General features: G+C 42.9%; 2 protein-coding genes across 5 annotated transcripts in view; both read right to left on the reverse strand.

Moving 5' to 3' along the window:
- Nucleotides 1–1,743: 1,743 nt before the first annotated feature.
- On the reverse strand, nt 1,744–8,320 carry LOC111966065 (aquaporin-4). The gene is made up of 6 exons (XM_023990495.2): nt 8,148–8,320; nt 6,340–6,534; nt 6,037–6,198; nt 5,764–5,928; nt 5,509–5,589; nt 1,744–5,301 (listed from the first exon to the last, which is right to left on the reverse strand). The coding sequence occupies exons 1-6, from the start codon at nt 8,160–8,162 to the stop codon at nt 5,086–5,088; spliced, it is 834 nt and encodes a 277-aa protein (XP_023846263.1). The 5' UTR covers nt 8,163–8,320; the 3' UTR covers nt 1,744–5,085.
- Nucleotides 8,321–10,272: 1,952 nt separating this feature from the next.
- Nucleotides 10,273–18,933, reverse strand: part of baz2a (bromodomain adjacent to zinc finger domain, 2A) — a 39,309-nt gene continuing 30,648 nt past the window's right edge. For 3 of the 4 annotated variants that reach the window (XM_023990712.1, XM_070444377.1, XM_023990709.1), the window contains 4 exons: nt 17,590–17,736; nt 13,052–13,329; nt 12,689–12,832; nt 10,273–12,530 (listed from right to left, as the gene is read on the reverse strand). In XM_023990712.1, the coding sequence (XP_023846480.1) occupies nt 12,371–12,530; nt 12,689–12,832; nt 13,052–13,329; nt 17,590–17,736 (729 nt within the window). In that variant the 3' untranslated portion in view covers nt 10,273–12,370. The remainder of the gene's footprint in view (nt 12,531–12,688; nt 12,833–13,051; nt 13,330–17,589; nt 17,737–18,933) is intronic. The other variant, XM_070444378.1, reaches the window with a different exon arrangement.

Consider the following 18,933-nt stretch of genomic DNA (forward strand, 5'->3'; position numbering starts at 1 on the left):
CGCCGGGGGCTTTATAACACCCCCCCAGGGGCCCCGAGTGACGCCATAATCCCCCCTCTGGGCCAGGGGTGGGGGGGGCGGACATACAGGACGACCCGAAATCAAACAAACTTAACCCCTCTGTCGCCCCCCCACAATAGACAGAGCGGGAAGAGAGGGGGAGTATCAGGGGAGAGGGTGATTGTGAGGAGAGAAGGAAGGGAGGGGGGTGAGAGAGTAAGAGAGGAAGAGAAAATAGTGAGAGTGAGAGTGACATGAGAGGGAGGAGGGAATCAAGAGAGAGCAAGTGACTGGGTGAATAAGAACTAGGTATGGATATCGACCCCACAGAAGTGATGAGGGGAGTTTGTCTAGTTGGGATAGTGGCATATGTACAGTACGTCATCTGTTGACATGTTATAACCATGATAACCATGGGGACAAGTGCTGATGGCGGGGAACGGACACACACACAGATAATACCTGTCTCTTATACACATCTAGATGTGTATAAGAGACAGCAGAAGAGCCTAACGCCAACAGTGTGCGGAATTAACATGTAGACTGAAATGCCTGACCTTGTGAAACCATTGTCTTAGCATCGAGCATGTACGCCGCATGTGAACAGCGGAGCTGCTTGGTTGTTAGAAATGTGTTCGTAGCCATCATTCATGACTGATAAGATGTCAGGAAGCGCGTGTTGTGCACAGAAGGGAGGGGAAACAAATGAATAGTTGACACGATCAGCTGTGGATTAGTATCATGTCTGTATGTCAGTCTGGTCTGTAACATCTACTAGGTAGAGGTGAATGCAATCACACAAAGCAGTGCATTTAATCACTGACCTCAAATCCAAACGGCGTTGTTAACAGAGGTATTAAGCATACGTTAGTAGTTATAAGAAATACTTAGGGGCTTTGAGCAAGACATTGGGACCTTAAATGTCTGCATATAATGTACAATAATAGGGCACTTCTTAGAGGTAATGAACTTGACATTGACATCCAAAGCACAGGACAGAGGCATGCATATGAACATATAAACGTTGACTACTGCTGCAAAGTGGTTGGAAACAAATACGTTTAGAAAAACGAACAGAATTAGTCGAACTATAAAATATCAGCCCTTCCAGAACAGTCAGGTATAATTTAGACGCAGGTAGCTGTTTCGTCTCTTTCTCACTCTCTCTTCCTCGCTCTCCATCTCTCTAGGAGGTGCTGGGATGTTCAGTGGAGAATTGATTAGGCAGAGGTTTGTATTGTGTATGAGGGTGTGTGTGTTTGCCAGGCAGGAGGGGTGAGAGGCAGGGTGGCCCGCTAGCAGCCAAAGCCCTGAAAAATCCCTGTATGGGTCTGGGGAAAGGGGGAGGGACAGGGCAGGACAGGAGTGGGGGACAGGGGAAACAGGGGTTATTGAGCTCCAACACTGGAGCATCGAGCTGACCAGTCCAGAGCCATCACTGGGCAGAGTGGGCTTTAAATGGAGAACGCTGCGCTCAGCATTTCAACTCTCTAAAAACACGCACAGTGCAAAATGCTGGCGGCACAAGGCAGTTATTTCCTATTGTTTGTTATGGGGAGTGAGAGTGTGTGTGTGCGTGCGCGTGTGTAGATTAGAAAGCAGATCCATGTGTGTTAGAAACTGAAGGTGCATTCGTATGAGTGTGCATGTTAGACGATGTCTGCGCGCACACATTTCGAGCGAGAGTGTCTGTGCGCTCGCGCAACTCTTGAGTGTGTGCAAGAAATATCATTATGGTTTCAATAACGATTGCCCAGTTTTTATTCTTAAACATCCATAACTTTATAGAGTTAACAAAAAACAATTCAAAAAGTTTAACATTTGCAACGAGACATCCATAACAATTCAGGTAACAAAACCCAAAACATATTCAAAAGGTATATCATCCCCCAAAATGGTTTCCTCCTACAATTGCTAATTACAAACCCAAGAATCTTTTAGAAGGGGGTAGGGAAAAGCTGATCCCACAACCGGTTTAGACCTGGGCCATTAGAGGGCTCTTGTCTGAGGACTGATTTGACAGTGAATAGCAGAATAACAGAGCTTCGAGGGGAGCGAGCCTTAGGAAGATGACAGAGATGGTGGCCTATGTTAGCGTGTCAATGATCAGAGTACAGAACGCTAGCCTCTTTAGCATTTCAAAGCATTCACAGACAACAGGGTGAGTAATGCTAAAATAAAAGGATTCTGTGTTACAAAACGGACATTTCTTTGAGTGGTTTTTGGGTTATATCTCACATTTCTGCGTAAATTAGTATAACATCACTGATAACACTGAATATTGATACAATTGTGTAATAGATATATAATGTATGTACAATTTTACATGTTGTGGCTAAGTGTGAAGGTTACACATTCATATGTATTTAGAAATTATAACTGTGTTGTCTTCATCATTATATGATCATATTGTATATTTAAGCAATAAGGCCCGGTGGTGTGGTATATGGCCATTATACCACGGCTAAGGGCTGTTGTTAAGCACGACGCAACGTGGAGTGCCTGGATACAGTTCTTAGCCGTCGTACGACGCAACGTGGAGTGCCTGGATACAGTTCTTAGCCGTGGTATATTGGCCATATACCACAAACCCACGAGGTGCCTAATTGCTATTATAAACTGGTTACCAATGTAAAAAATAAATGTTTTGTCATACCCGTGGTATACGGTCTGATATACCACAACTGTCAGCCAATCAGCATTCAGGGCTCGAACCACCCAGTTTATAATATTGCATTTATCTTATGCTAATGTACACAGAACATTCTCCAGTGTTAAATTAAACACTGGTCCAGTGTCTATACAGGTCCACACTTTTCAGTGTTAAATTAATACACTGCTTAGTGTAAAGTGTTATTTGCATATTTCCCAGAGTGCCTTGTCTTTCGAGTGAATTGTAGAATATTGATGAGTGAGAAAGTTACATAGGGTCAAAGGTCAAGGAATACTAACGTCCCCTGTTATCAGTAAAGGTGAGACGTTAGCGTATCTTGGGGGTATGATCTTTGACCCTATGTAACTTTCTCACTCATTATTCACAATTCATTCAGGATTACCGTAATCATGGTAGCATCCACATTAATGTAGAAGTGTTTAGAAACATATTCTCTTCTTATTTACAATAAAAGTGACTCCAAAACGACACAAAACATTATTTACCATGAATTTCTATAGGACACAAATCATCTGAAACACAACCAAAACAAACTGCAAATGCATCCAACAAGTTTGTAAAGTCACAAGCTTGATGTAATCATTGCGTGGTAGGAATATGGGACAAAATACCAAACTTTTGACTACTTTATTTCCAAGACTCTTTAGAGGAGTCAATAACTTTTACCCACCTTTTTTAGGGAAAAAAATATTACTTGCTAAACTAAATCTCTTTCTCTGTGCAATTGTGTTAGTATAAAATAATATAATTTTCCCTTTTTTTATGCGTGCTTCAAAAAGTATGCATACCCCTTGACTTATTCCACATTTTGTTGTGTGACAGTCTGAATTCAAAATTGATTAAATAGATTTTTTTCTCACCGATCTGCACACAATGCTCCATAATGACAAAGTAAAACATGTTTTTATACATTTTTGCAAATGTATTGTAAAATGAAATACAGAAATATCTAATTTACATAACTATTCACACCCCCGAGTCAATACTTTGTAGAAGCTCCTTTGGCGGTGATTACAGCTTTGAGTCATCTTGGGTATGTCGGTATCAGCTTTGCACATCTGAATTTGTGGATTTTCACCCATTCTTTTTTCAAGCTTTGTTAAATTGGATGGGGAGTGGCGGTGAACAGCAATTTTTCCACAGACTTTCAATAGGATTCAAGTCTAGGCTTTGGCTGGGCCACTCAAGGACTTTCACATTCTTGTTCTGAAGCCATTCCAGCATTGCCCCAGTCTAAGGTCTTTTGCACTCTGAAGCAGGTTCTCATGAAGGATTTGCCTGTATTTGGCTTCATTCATTGTTCCCTCTATCCTTACCAGTCTCCCAGTCCCTGCCGCTGAAAGGCATCCCCATAGCATGATGCTGCCACCACCATGCTTCACGGTAGGGATGATGTTAGATGGGTGATGAGCTGTGCCTGGTTTTCTCTGGACACAGCGCTTTGCATTCAGGCCAAAGAGTAACATTTTTGTTTCTTCAGACGACAGATTATTTTGCCTTTTTGCAAACTTTTTTGTGTACTGTCATTTACCTTTTTGTCAGGAGTGGCTTCTGTCTGGCCACTCTCCCGTAAAGCCCAACTTGATGAAGTGCTGTAGAGACTTAGCGATCCGGCAGGTTCTCCCATCTCAGCCATGGAACTCTGTAGTTCTGTCAGAGTGGTCATTAGGTTCTTGGTCACCTCCCTGACCAAGGTCCTTCTTGCCTGGTTGCTCAGTTTGGTCAGACGGACAGCTCTAGTCAGAGTCTAGGTAGTTACATATTTTTTCAATTTCCCAATGATGGAGACCACTGTGCTCTTGGAAACTTTCAACACTCTAGAAATTATTTTAAACCCTTCCCCAGATATCTGTCTCATCACAATTCTATCTCAGAGATCTACGGACAGTTCCTTGGACTTCATGGTATCGTTTCTACTCTGACATGCACTGTCAACTGTGGGACCTTATATAAACAGGTGTGTTTCTTTCTAAATCATGTTCAATCAATTGAATTGACCACAGGTGGACTCCAATCAAGTTGTAGTGACATCTCAAGGATGATCAAAGGAAATTGAATGCACCTGAGCTCAATTTGGAGTGTCATAGCAAAGAGGTGTGAATACCTATGTAAATGAGATATTTATGTATTTCATTTTCAATAAATTAGCAAAAAAAATCTAAAAACAGATTTTCACTTTGTCATTATGGGGTATTGTATGTAGATAGGTAAGAAAAACATCTATTGAATCCATTTTTTAATTCAGGCTGTAAAATGTGGAATAAGTCAAGGGGTATGAATACTTTCTGAAGTCAATTTAGCTCATTATTTGAATAATTTATTTTATACTGTTATTATTGCTCATCTTTATCAAGGGTGTCAATAATTTCAGACCCCACTATATATTGTTGTGTAGCATGATGTGTCCCTTTCTAGTTTTGCTCCTGTTTGTTGACCTGCTTAGCCCTCATGGCGGTCTGGGTGACGGTGGACAGGGAGGACCGGGATACGCTGGTTGCCTCCACCATCTCTATGTCCTTACAGGTCAGACACGCAACCAGCTTCTGCCTCGATGCACTGGGGGCAAAGAAGAACTCATGGGACACCCCGGCCAGCACTGCACCCAGCACCGGTCCAATCCAGTACACCTGGGGGAGGGATGTGGAAGGGGAGAGATAGTGGTTAGGACTAATGGAGACATGGATAGAAGAAAGAGGGAAAGAGAGGGAAAGAGCTGAAGGGAGGGAGTGAGAGAGGGGGGGAGAGAGAGAGAAAGAGAGAGCAAGAGAGAGAGAGAATTTGTTCGGTATGCAGTTCAAGGTGATATTGTGACTAATAGATGTGGAGGGTTTTACCCAGTGGTTTTCCCAGAAGCCAGTGATGATGGCTGGACCCAGGGAACGTGCCGGGTTCATACTGCCTCCAGAGAACCGACCCTAAGAGGACACATACCCAATGATTAAAACATAGTACAGTAAACTGAACTAAACTACACTACACAAAACAACACTAATAAACGAAACGATTAAACTAAACTACCCTCAACTACACTAAACTATTAAACTAAATTACATTAGAGATAAGAGGAATCAGACGTGAACAGTTCTGACCCCGATGAGCACGCCTGCGCTGAGAGAGAAGCCGATGGCCAGGTTCCCTGGTTCTGTGTTCTCCCTCCGACGGTGGTCCTCCACAGAGAACACAGTGAAGACCAGCTGGAACGTTGCCAGAAGCTCCATCCCTAGAGCCTGGGCCGCGTTCACCTCGAGAGGAACCTAGAATTGGAGGATGGGAGGGGTGTTAGGGTTCCAAATGAAACAAAAAGTCTAAAAGAGTAACATGATTAGATTTAGACTCCCCCCCCTCCTTTCACACACACTGACCCTGCTGACGAAGCAGTCTGCGTTGGTTTTGAGGGGCAGGGCGAAATAGAGAGCCCCGGCCCCCAGGGAAGCCCCCAGACACTGGGCTCCCACGTACACCAGGGCCCTCACCAGGTCCAGCCTCCGCGTGGCCAACAGAGACAGGGTAACTGCTGGGTTCACCTGCACCATGAGAGAGAGAGGCATAGAGTTAGAATTGACACTCAATCATAGTGATCACTTTACAGTCATTCTGTGGAGAAAGGTTAGAGACACACACATGCATACAGACACACAACCATAAGTCCAGAAAGGCAGGTTCACCTGGGCTCCGCTGATCTCTCCAAAACAGTGTCCCAGGGCAACAGCCACCATGCCTGCAGCCAGGGCTGGGTAGAGGGGCCCCGTGGAGGCCTCTCCAGGGCCCGGCACAGAGGCCCCCAGAACAGCACTCACAAACACCAGGGAACCCAGCAGCTCGGCCAGCATGGCACGCCAGAACTCACGACTACGCAACTCCTCAGGGAGAGGGAACAGGGCCACATGTTTTAATCCTCCTGAGACAAAGCAATTAATTTTTGTCCTCTCTAGTGGACATCAGTTCCTTGTGCATATCTCTGAGGCCATACAAGCCCTGTATTAAGTCCTGTTGTCCTTTTGAGAAGACATTCTGGGCTTTTCAATCATATCACATATGTGGGGGTGTGACCTTGACAACTTTATCTTCCTGGGGCCAGACTCACAAAACCTTATTAAGAAGACATTTCTTCTTAAATGCCATTTTTTCCTTAACTATAGACTTAAGAAGAAAGTTAAGCAAAGTTGCTATTCCTTAAAAAGGTCATTGGAAATGTTCTTGCACAGAAAGTCAAGATGAAATTTATTTTCAAGAATCTAATTTTCTTAATTCCAAGATAGCTAAACCCGTGTCTTAAATTCAGGGCAGTGAGAGAAAAAGCTCATGAAAGCAATTGAACATGTTTCATTCACTCACAAACTTCATCTGAAATTTTCAGTATTGATTCTTTTAAACCCAAGAACAGGTTTTAGAAACGTAATCTCAACAAGAAATATGCTAATTACTAGCTAGATAGCTAGCTAGATAGCTAGCTAAATGTAGCAAGAAAAATCTTAAGAATATTCCTAAAAATATATTTGAGAAGTTCATAAAAAAATCATTAAATCTGAGGATATTATTTAGGAATTGCACTTACAAACTATCTTATGAAGTTCTTTATCTTACATATTTTTTACGAAATAGGTTTTTTGTGAATCTGAGCCCTGGTTCTTAAAAAAATGTCAAAATGTGCACATTTTATGGAAATTTGAAAAGAAGTGTGTGTAATTATTATCATTTTTGTGAGTTTGATATTCAAATTGTTTCTAGTAAGTAAATATATCAGGAATAGTTAAGTGAGTTGTCAGGACTGTGTTATAATTTGTTCACATTAAATAAGAGCTAAATAAGAGATTATCAAGAAATGTCCTCTGTAGTGGACACCCGGATGCAGCAACTATGTTTTTTACGTACTATACCCCCACAAAAAAATGTAAATCCCAAACCTTTTTTTTCAGGTCTCAGAAGGATATAGCATTAAACTACCATTGTAAATACCATATCAAACCATATAAAAATAAGAGTTTTATTAGCATGCTAACCAACCCACGCCTCTCTGATACTTCCATTTCGGCTTATCCTTAACACTTATCATTAGATTATGGTAGATGTGGGCACAATCCAAATCAAATGGCCTAGCAAGTTATAATGAAGTTATGGAACTAATCTGTGGATTGATCATTATCAATGTCTGAAGAGGCCTTACTGCCACGTTGATCCACGTTCAGGTTATTAAAATAACTTGACTAATTGCCTGATAATGTCCAATCACTTCTTGCCAACCGGTGGTAAAAACCAAGATTTTTTTTTTTTTTATATACACACACACAGCCACACTCACAAGGCTGTCATTGTAAATCAATATTTGTTGTCTTGAACCAACATTAGTTAATTACAGGTGAAGTAAGATAAAGGAAAAGTAAGCATCTACATTGGGCTTATGGAAACTTTATGAATGTTCGATAAAGCCTTTATAAGTTGTGTAGGAAGTAAAAAAATATATATTTTAACTCACCTCACGCAGTGTCATGTTGAACAGGTTGAGTGCGTAATTATCTGTCTTGTTTTTCTCTCCGTCCGTTTCTGTCCTTCTGCGGGATCCTTTTCTCTGTCTGCCTGTCTCGCCTTCTGTTCGTGTGTTTCGTCTGTGTGACTGGTCTTTCCCTGGAGGAGCGTCTGAGTGGCCCAACCACAACACAAGAGGACTGCCCCCCTCTCTGTCCCCCTCCTCACCCCCCTCTCTCACCCCTCCTTTTACTGACCCCCTTCCTCTCCGTTTTGCCTCCTCCCTCTCCTACCTGTGTGTTATGAATTAAGTGGAGTGATTGTCCAAGTGTGTTTGGTCACCATTCCCCCTCCCCCAGTATGAGGCTATGTTCCCCAAGCGAGGGCTTCTCCTCCTGGGCTGAGCTCAGCTGGAGTGTCCTGAGCACCTGGCACACATCATAGCTCCTCGGACTCATTTTCATATCAATGACACTGAGGAGAGGCCCATTACTGAGTAGAGATGGAGAGAGCTAGAGGAGCCATATCATGAACAGGCCATATCATTACCAAACACAATTACATTGTCCACATTATGGGATGGACTGATCAGCAACTGTATATGGGTACAGTTTGATTGGATCCAACCACAAGGTCAATCTATCCCATATATTGTAATCAATACTTTTTTGAATGATTGATAGCTGTAACAACGTTATCATGTTGGCATAGAGAAACAGAGGCAGAGAAAAAGATAGAGGCTGCAGTGATAGTGGGATGAGTGCAGGGGTGTCTGAAGGACAGTGAAAGGTTGACCTTGACGTCATGATCCTTCCACACGGAAAAGAACTGAACACTTTCCTGGTATTAAAAAGGGCCAAAGGTTTCTATCTAATCTAAAGTTTATCTTCAATGATCTAATATGTAACTGTTCATCTCCCACGCACCATGGCATCTCCTCCCGCCCCTCCTCCTTTTTCTCTCTTTCATCAACCTACTTGTGAGGTACCATTCGAATCGCCATGGAGACAGTCTCTTTCATGATGCAGTTGCCATGGCGCCTATTGTGATGCTGGCTCAATGGATGCTTTTTCTCATCATCTTTGATAGGAAACAAATACCCCTGTGAAGATCCACCCTAAAAAAACACACAGAGTTGCTGTATTTTAACATTCACAATGTATTTACTTTTTTGAGGTATTTGATAACCATTTTACAAACATTATCCTTGCAATAAAGTCAAGATATGAGCCAAATTGCACGGCCATGAGTCTCAAGTTGTGACGTGTTGTGCGACAGGCTGTGTGATAGTTTTGATTAGAAGATTAATCAAACAGATCAGGCTTACATTTTTTAAATGGCTGATAGAGTGGTGTATGGGGGACAAGAGGGGACCAGACGAGGTCAATGTCCAAGAGAAGCCCCCTAGGCTTCAGGGGCCCACTCCGTACAAGACCCGGTCCAGAATTAACTGGTTGGGGGGGAATGGTAGCGTGCCCCATTATGGGGTGGATTACCCCACTCCACGGGCGTTGTTATGCCCCTTTTGTGGAGTTAAGCCCCCCTCTGTGGGGCAGGATGGGTGGGGTCGAGCAGTGGAACCTGCTGGCTGGGGAGTTTTCAGTCCCCTCCACCCAGAGTGCTGACACTAACACAACCACAACCATGTGCACACACACACACACACACAAACCCCCACTCAGACCTCTAACTGGTTGCCACTAAAACCCCTCGAAAAGTGCCAGCTAAGGGATACAAGGGAGATAGAGACCATCCATCAATCCCATAATAGAGAGTGCATGGATAGTGTCAGAAGAAAGTTACGCCGTTATCTCCCTCTTCCATAGCATCAACTTCTAAACGATCAGCACACTCACCCATTCTGGTTTCTGTGTGAAAGGTGTAAATGAGACCTCTTCCCCCTCGGTCCCATTTAAGAAGAGGAAGTCCAGCTGGCGCCGACTGGAGGGCCTTCCCTGCAGCATGTGCTCCAGACAGGGCTCACCAGGGTACTGAGGTGTACATAGGGTTGGTCTGCGAGTGTGTACAGCGCCGCTCTTACACCTCCATTCAAGCGGAGGCTACTGTACGAGACTGCTACAGTGATTTAATAAAACACAAACAGGAGTGAAATGAGGACCCAGGGACATTTGGAGTGTCGTCTCTCTACTAGATGTTTTTTTATTCAACTCACAGTACATTCTACAGATGCACACGTGTTACATCACCTCGATACAACATGGTCTCGTAATACGTCCTCTTAAAAATGATAGATTGGTCCTAGAAATATAGAAAGGAACAAATTTAAAGTCACAAAAACTGTACATTATTAAAAATTCACTTAACACCACATTTGCTTTTATTTTCATGTCTTTTCTTTTTAAATATAGAAAAAAGAATGTCCCTTTTGTGTAGCAAGGAACACAACAATGCATTTCCTATCGACTGGTTTCAGTTCAGTGTAAGAAGCTTTAAATAAAACCTGGATTGTGGAGTATCGCCCTGCCGCCGTCATACCTTTCCCATAACCCACCAAACATGCCACGCTATGGAGCGCAGTGGCCCCTTTACAGAGAAAAAAATGTATTCATAATAAGAACGTGAGGTTAGCTAAATGTGCACATACTTGTATAGACGCCTATTTTCAGCACGAGTCAAGAACAAAAGGTTTCTCCTAACACACAAGCTATGCCTGTTCTCTACTGCCAAGCTGCAGAAACCTACACACAAACACCTCTCAACGCACATTTCCTGTTATTCCGCAGTATTCAGAAAGAAAAGAGTAATAGCATCTCCCCAACCTGAAAGTTAAGCTTGTATTTTGCGGGAAGGGGGTTATGAGTTCTTGTTTTAGAAGCACAAGCCTGTGTCTCTACGTTAAGTATCAAATTGACGATTGAACATTTTCAGTGTTTCCCAAATACCTGTTAAGATCCTTTAAACTTAGAATGCAGATATATTTTTTAATCACTAGGAAATATTGAGTGACATTTTTCCATAACATCAAAACAATTCTTCCAACAAAAGGATGTCGGTAAAAACATGACATATTGCAACAGAACAGTCAACCAATAATATTTCAGCAGCGTGCTAGTTTTCCCGCATAATTTGGCCAATATGGTAAGCTGCAACACAAAGCGAACAGTGTTTTAAACGGAGGTTTAAAATGGCGGTAGCGTCTTATTAGTCCTATTCACACAGTCTATGGGCACACCTCACCTGAAAATTCCCATTGCTGTGACTACCGGTCTTTGTTGTGATTACGAAGCAGTGAAAACACAAAAAAGTAATTTTTAAAAAAGCCTCCAGTTTCTGAAACCAGTGTCCTTCACACAGCAGCAGGGTAGTCGTGTTTATGTGTGTGTGTCTGTAGGTGTGTGGGTGTGTGTGTGTGAGTTAGGGGTTGGTTACGTGTGATGTGACAACCTTTAGAGAGAAAAAAACGATCCTTTCCACTTTGTTTTACTGGCCTTTTCATAAATCGTCTAGACATCTCAACTATATAGTCTGTACACATTCACTACAAGCTATTGCTATTAAATAATCCCAGCTATTGTACTCTTTATATATATATATATATATATATATATATAGAATATATAATAAAAATATATTGAGAAAAATTGCTTCTAGGCATAAGACCACACATTACATTTCCATTGAACAGTTAAGAGAGTATTCCAATCCCAAAGTGTTTGAGCGAACCGTAGGGTTTTGATCCACTTGTGGTCGAAACGAGGTCAGAGCATATCCGGTCTGAAGCGAAGTGGTCGCATTGGTCTGGCCAGGACCATGACACAGGGCAGAATTTGAGAACCAATCAACTCAGGGCCTCAGACCCTCCTCCCGCCCCCCAGAGCAAGGGATGGACCAATATTGTGGCCTTGTTATGAGAAAAGGGGTGAGGCTTAGGAGAGAAGGTGACGACGTGAGGCTTAGGAGAGAAGGTGACGACAGCAGAATTCCAAGCAGGTGGTCAGGTGCAGAAGTGAGGGTGCAGTGGGAGGGCGGGAGGGAAGAGAGGTGGAGAGCTCAAACATCCCCCTCTCTGTCATCAAGAGAATTTCAACCCAACAGGGTCGAGGTTTTAAAAAGGAAAAACAAGAACGACAGACAAATAACCAAATCTATACATATCTATACAGCGCTGGAGGAGACTCCAGCCCAGACAGTCTTAGTAGTAATGGAGAGCATAAGCGTCAGACAATGGGGTTAGGGCACTGTCCTTGGCCCCACCCCCAGCGCCCTGGGCTCCTATTTGTCCTTGCTCTCGTAGAACTCCGCCCAGCGGTTCTCGAAGAAGCCCTTCATGGAGTGTCCAGCCATGCCCACCTCGGACGTGTCCTCGTTGAACTGCTCGCAGTTGTTGAACACCAGATGGGCGTCCGCTGCAAACTCCTCACAGCTGCAGTACCTGGGAGCAGGGGAGGAGAGGGGAGAAAGACAGGTCAAATATAAAGGTGACAGGTTTTCAGTAACATTATGGAAAACGAGAGAAACCGGCCTCCTTAAGGAAGTTTGGGTTATGTTGTCGACTGACACACAGACAGAGAGTGAAGTAGTGCCCTGTACCCTCCCTGTAGCAGCCTCTCCCTCATGGTGAGGAAGTCCATGGGGTTCTTGATGATGCGTCGGTAGCCAGGCACCATGCGGGGGTTGACTGGCTCCAGGAAGGGCCAGGCGTCAGCGTGAGACTCCATCTCCATAAGGATGATTCTACACACACACACACACACACACACACACACACACACACACACACACACACACACACACACACACACACACACACACACACACACACACACACACACACGTTAGAAGTGGTCCTACAGAAACCAGTGTAACAAGAAGTGATCTGAAGTCAGTAAATGGAAGCTCGTGGTCCTTTAACGACAAACACTGAGGAGATAACTGATCTAAGTTCAGACTCACTCGCAGTAGGTGAGGTCGGGCTGGTTGCGAGTGGTCATGCGGCGGCGCTTGGCGGGCGAGAAGCCCGTCGTGCATCCCCCGTCTCCCGAGTAACGGGAGGAGGAGGATGAGGTGGGGCCGCCGTCCTTATGTCGCATTGCCATGCCATCACCACCGCCACTACGTCTGCTGGGCACCGTCTCCTCGCCAGAACTGTCGTCTTCGTACCTCCTCTTCTTCACCCGGGTCCTCTGCTTGGAGGAGCGCTGGTTGCTATGTGGTGACTCACCGTCACTCGCCTTATAAACAACAACGGGACACAGTGAGACAGAGAGTAAATAACAGCCCTGGGGAAAGGTTAAGGAGGACTCAGGGCCACTTTACAGAGTAGCAGGTTTTGAAGGAGATGAGGGCGTACGGTAGCCTGGGTGACGCGCGACCCACGTGACTACACAGCGAGCTGTGGGTAGAGAGGCTGGTGTTAGCATGACTAGGCCTAAGGGCCTCACTGCTACTGACAGTATTACGGTTTAATAACGGGTTCAGTTTAAAATGAAATTCGTCAAAACGACAGGGCAGATAATTGTAATCACATTGCATCAATGTGACTTTTTGGTTGAATTTTCAAAAAGTAATCAGTTTCTCCCAGGTTGAAAAGGCAGGAGATTTCTATCTGCGACGTTATGAACCCCTGCCCTCTGGTAGAGGCTTGGCAGACTTTACCTATTGGAACAAAACGAAACTCAACGCAGTACATGAATGTCGTTTTTCGTCACAAAATAAGGGGGCTCCTTGTAGTACGTAGGCCTGCCTACTTCGCTTTCAACTCAGTTTTTCTCCTCTCAAATTTTGAATAAAAAACTTTTTCAAATCTCTGGAGCAGCTGATATCTACCTTCATCTGGAATAGCAAACCTTCCGGAATAAAAAAAAACCAAATGCTTCAAATAAACCACTCTGAAGGTGGTTCAGCTTGACCTAATTTCAAATTCTATTATTGGGCTGCTAACATTCAGAAACTCACATTTTGGCTTCATACCCCTGGGACAGACTGGTGCCTTCTAGAAGCTTGGTCCTTTCCGCTCTCACTTCCCTTGTTAGCTCCACTAAACCCATTACTGCATCCAAATTTACTTCTAATCTGGTTGTAGTTTCTTCTCTTAAGATCTGGACAAAGTTTCGGGAACCATTTTTGGTTTTAAAGGCCCCTCTGTACTGGGATCCATTTGCAACAACCATTTTCTCCCCCTTCGTCTTTGGATTCTGCCTATTGTATGTGGAAAAACAAAGCCTTGATAAGCTTCAAAGACCTTTATGAAAATGAGGTCCTCTGCAGTTTTAACGATCATCTCTCTACCCTTCCCACTGAATGAACAATGACTACACTTAAGTAAACACAATTACATTTAGATTTGACTCCCAAAACAGTTAAGACGTTGAACTAAAATGCCTCTACCGCAATATATGCACTAAATACACAAAATGTATTCTCACTCATCTATTCTTATTTGTATTTCCTTAAAAACAAAGCTATTTCTATTACATATATACAGTTGAAGTTGGAAATTTACATACACCTTAGCCAAATACATTTAAACTCAGTTTTTCACAATTCCTGACATTTAATCCTTGTAAAAATTCCGTCTTCAGTCAGTTAGGATCACCACTTTATTTTAAGAATGTGAAATGTCAGAATAATAGTAGAGAGAATGATTTATTTCAGCTTTTATTTCTTTCATCACATTCCCAGTGGGTCAGAAGTTTACATACACTCAATTAGTATTTGGTAGCATTGCCTTTAAATTGTTTAACTTGGGTCAAACGTTTCAGGTAGCCTCCTTGCTCGCACACGCTTTTTCAGTTTTGCCCACAAATGTTCAATAGGATTGAGGTCAGGGCTTTGTGATGGCCACTCCAATACCTTGACTTTGTTGTCCTTAAGCCATTTTTGCCACAACTTTGGAAGTATGCATGGGGTCATTGTCCATTTGGAATACCCATTCACAACCAAGCTTTAACTTCCTGACTGATGTCTTGAGATGTTGCTTCAATATATCCACATAATTTTCCTCCCTCATGATGCCATCTATTTCATGAAGTGCACCAGTTCCTCATGCAGCAAAGCAACCCCACAACGTGATGCTGCCACCCCCATGCTTCACGTTTGGGATGGTGTTCTTCGGCATGCAAGCCTCCCCCTTTTTCCTCCAAACATAACGATGGTCATTATGGCCAAACAGTTCTATTTTTGTTTCATCAGACCAGAGGACATTTCTCCAAAAAGTACGATCTTTGTCCCCATGTGCAGTTGCAAACCGTAGTCAGGCTTTTTTATTGCGGTTTTGGAGCAGTGGCTTCTTCTTTGCTGAGCGGCCTTTCAGGTTATGTCGATATAGGACTCGTTTTACTGTGGATATATATACTTTGTACCTGTTTAATCCAGCATCTTCACAAGGTCCTTTGTTGTTGTTCTGGGATTGATTTGCACTTTTTACACCAAAGTACGTTCATCTCTAGGAGATAGAACGCGTCTCCTTCCTGAGCGGTATGACGGCTGCGTACACAGGCACACCTCCAATTGCATCAATTTATGTTAATTAGCCTATCAGAAGCTTCTAAAGCTATGACATAATTTTCTGGAATTTTCCAAGCTGTTTAAAGGCACAGTCAACTTAGTGTATGTAAACTTCTGACCCATTGGAATTGTGATACAGTGTATTATAAGTGAAATAATCTGTCTGCAAACAATTATTGGAAAAATTACTTGTGTCATACACAAAGTAGATGTCCTAAACGACTTGCCAAAACTATAGCTGGTTAACAAGAAATTTGTGGAGTGGTTGAAAAACGAGTTTAATGACTCCAACCTAAGTGTATGTAAACTTCCAACTTCAATTGTATAATTGGCTATATAGATATGTTTATGATACAGATCTACCAGGGCCAAGACATATTGTGGCATGCCACAGGGTATGACAATTGGACCTGTATTATTCTTAATCTATATCAATGACCTTGGTGCTGTGTCTATCATACTTCCCATTCTCTTTGCTGATGATACCAATTTGATTTTATCACACAAGAATTTTGATTCACAAATCAATGAAGCCAACTCAGGCATGGCCACATTTTCTGAATAGTTCCAGAAAAACAAATTATTTTTAAATGCAATTTCCCCCCCCAAACTTTATTGTATTCACTAGTAAGAATAAGAAATATTGTTTAAAAAAAGAGCCAGAATCTCAATTGGTGGGAATGAAAAGGAACACGTTACATCCACTAGATTCCTCTGAGTTTTAATAGATGAAAAGTTTTCCTGGAAAGATCATATTCAATTTGTCTGCAGCAAAGTGATGAAATCTGTTGATATCATCAGAAAGATTAATGGTTTGGTTCATCAGGCTTGCTTCCTAACTCTATAATATAGCTTAATTTACCCATATCTCATTTACTGGCCAGTACATATGCCTCACACCTACACAGAATTACTCATACAAAATACATTTGCAAGACTAGCCACCTTCTCTAATTACCTGGCTCCATCTATACCTTTGTTTAAGAAACTCAATATCTTGTCTATTTACGACAATGTACGACAATTATGCACCTCCCAGACAGTTTACCTAAACCCTTCAATGGATTCTTCCAGGTTAATACTGAAATACATCTATACAATTATCTTCACATAACATCATCCCTCAATAACTTCAAGCGAAGACTGGGGGTCAGCCTGATGAACCAAACTACTAAGTAATCTCCTCCATATAGCCTAACTCTCTCACAGTCACACACATTTAAACAAAACAAATATATATATTTTTTGTGTGACTACTGATCAATTAATTTATACTTAGGTTTTGTTATCGGTTAAAATTTTTGTACTTATGTATTGAATATATTTTTTGGTGGTGTGGTTTTCATGTAAGCCCTTGGGCTTCCAACCACACCTGCACATTGTTTTTTAAATAATTATTTTATTTGTATTGTTGTCTATCACTTGTTTTCTTTGGTGCAAATAAATACAACTAGATACAACTAAAACTATGCGATTCCAGTCTATTTTAAAATGGTAAAAACAGGTGCTAGCCATGTGCTTTTACTACATGAGCAAAAATTATTACATTGTATTTTTATCCGATATGGGAGTGAATGCATTCAAGCAGCATATCAAAATGGTATAATGTTGTAGGTTACAATGTTGCAGGTTAGCCAAGGCATAATTTTTTATTATAAATCAGATTATTTCACATGGACATGTGGGAAGCTAAAAAGCTAGCTAGCTAGCCGTTTTAGCCAGCTAGCTAGCAAGCAAGCAAGCAAGGGAAGACAAGAAAATCACTGCTATCGCCCGTCTGAATGTTGCTATTTGGGAGACTAGGAACGCAAGGATCGGCAAAGTATCATGCTACCAAAAGGTATACATTGATCCCCAAAGAATCTGACTCCGGCAAACGCACGCCCTTTAAATGACCGAGTAAGCTGTGGATCGACCTTTAGGTGAACAGTGACCACTGCTGTAATCCATAAGGGTAGCCGAGCAGAACCCCAGTCAGTCCTCACCTTGGAGAAACAGGTGGGGCAGAACCAGTCCCCCTCTGGCACCTGGGTGACCTTTGGCCTCAGGCAGTACATGTGGCAGCCGCGGTCACAGCAGTCACACAGCAGCAGGTACTCATCATTATCCCCCTTCCTGCACACTTGACACGTCTACAACAGACACACAGGTAGAGTCTTGAAGACAAAATTTATGTTGCTGTCTTTGAGATTATGATAGTATACAGCATGTGTTTACTGGAAGCTGCTTTGGATTTTGTTATTTTTTTATTTCACCTTTATTTAGCCAGGTAGGCAAGTTGAGAACAAGTTCTCATTTACAACTGCGACCTGGCCAAGAATAAAGCAAAGCAGTTCGACACATACAACAACACAGAGTTACACATGGAATAAACAAAACATAGTCAATAATACAGTTGAAGAAAATCTATATACAGTGTGTGCAAATGAGGTAAGAAAAGGGAGGTAAGGCAATAAATAGGCCATGGTGGCGAAGTAATTACAATATACCAATTAGACACTAGAGTGATTGATGTGCAGAAGATGAATGTGCAAGTAGAGATACAGGGGTGCAAAGGAGCAAGATAAACAAAATAAATAAATATAGTATGGAGATGAGGTAGTTGGATGGGCTATTTACAGATGGGCTATGTACAGGTGCAGTGATCTGTGAGCTGCTCAGACAGCTGGCGCTTAAAGCTAGTGAGGGAGGTAAGAGTCTCCAGCTTCGGGCCTCCCGGGTGGCACAGTGGTCTAGGGCACTGCACCGCAGCGCTATCTGTGCCACCAGAGACTCTGGGAACGCGCCCAGGCTCTGTCGCAGCCGCGACCGGGAGGTCCGTGGGGCGACGCACAATTGGCCTAGCGTCGTCCGGGTTAGGGAGGGTTTGGCCGGTAGGGATATCCTTGTCTCATCGCGCACCAGCGACTCCTGTGGCGGGCCAGGCGCAGTGCACGCTAACCAAGGTCGCCAGGTGCACGGTGTTTCCTCCGACACATTGGTGCGGCTGGCTTCCGGGTTGGATGCGCGCTGTGTTAAGAAGCAGTGCGGCTTGGTTGGGTTGTGTTTCGGAGGACGCATGGCTTTCGACCTTCGTCTCTCCCGAGCACGTACGGGAGTTGTAGCGATGAGACAAGATAGTAACTACTAACAATTGGATACCACGAAATTGGGGAGAAAAAGGAGGGTAAAATTAAAAATAAAAGAAATATTTAAAAAAGAGTCTCCAGCTTCAGTGATTTTTGCAATTCATTCCAGTCATTGGCAACAGAGAGAACTGGAAGGAAAGGCAGCCAAAGCAGGAATTGGCATTGGGGGTGACTAGAGAGATATACCTGCTGAAGCGTGTG

Source organism: Salvelinus sp. IW2-2015, linkage group LG7, assembly GCF_002910315.2.
Source record: "Salvelinus sp. IW2-2015 linkage group LG7, ASM291031v2, whole genome shotgun sequence".
NCBI classification, from domain to species: Eukaryota; Metazoa; Chordata; class Actinopteri; order Salmoniformes; family Salmonidae; genus Salvelinus; species Salvelinus sp. IW2-2015.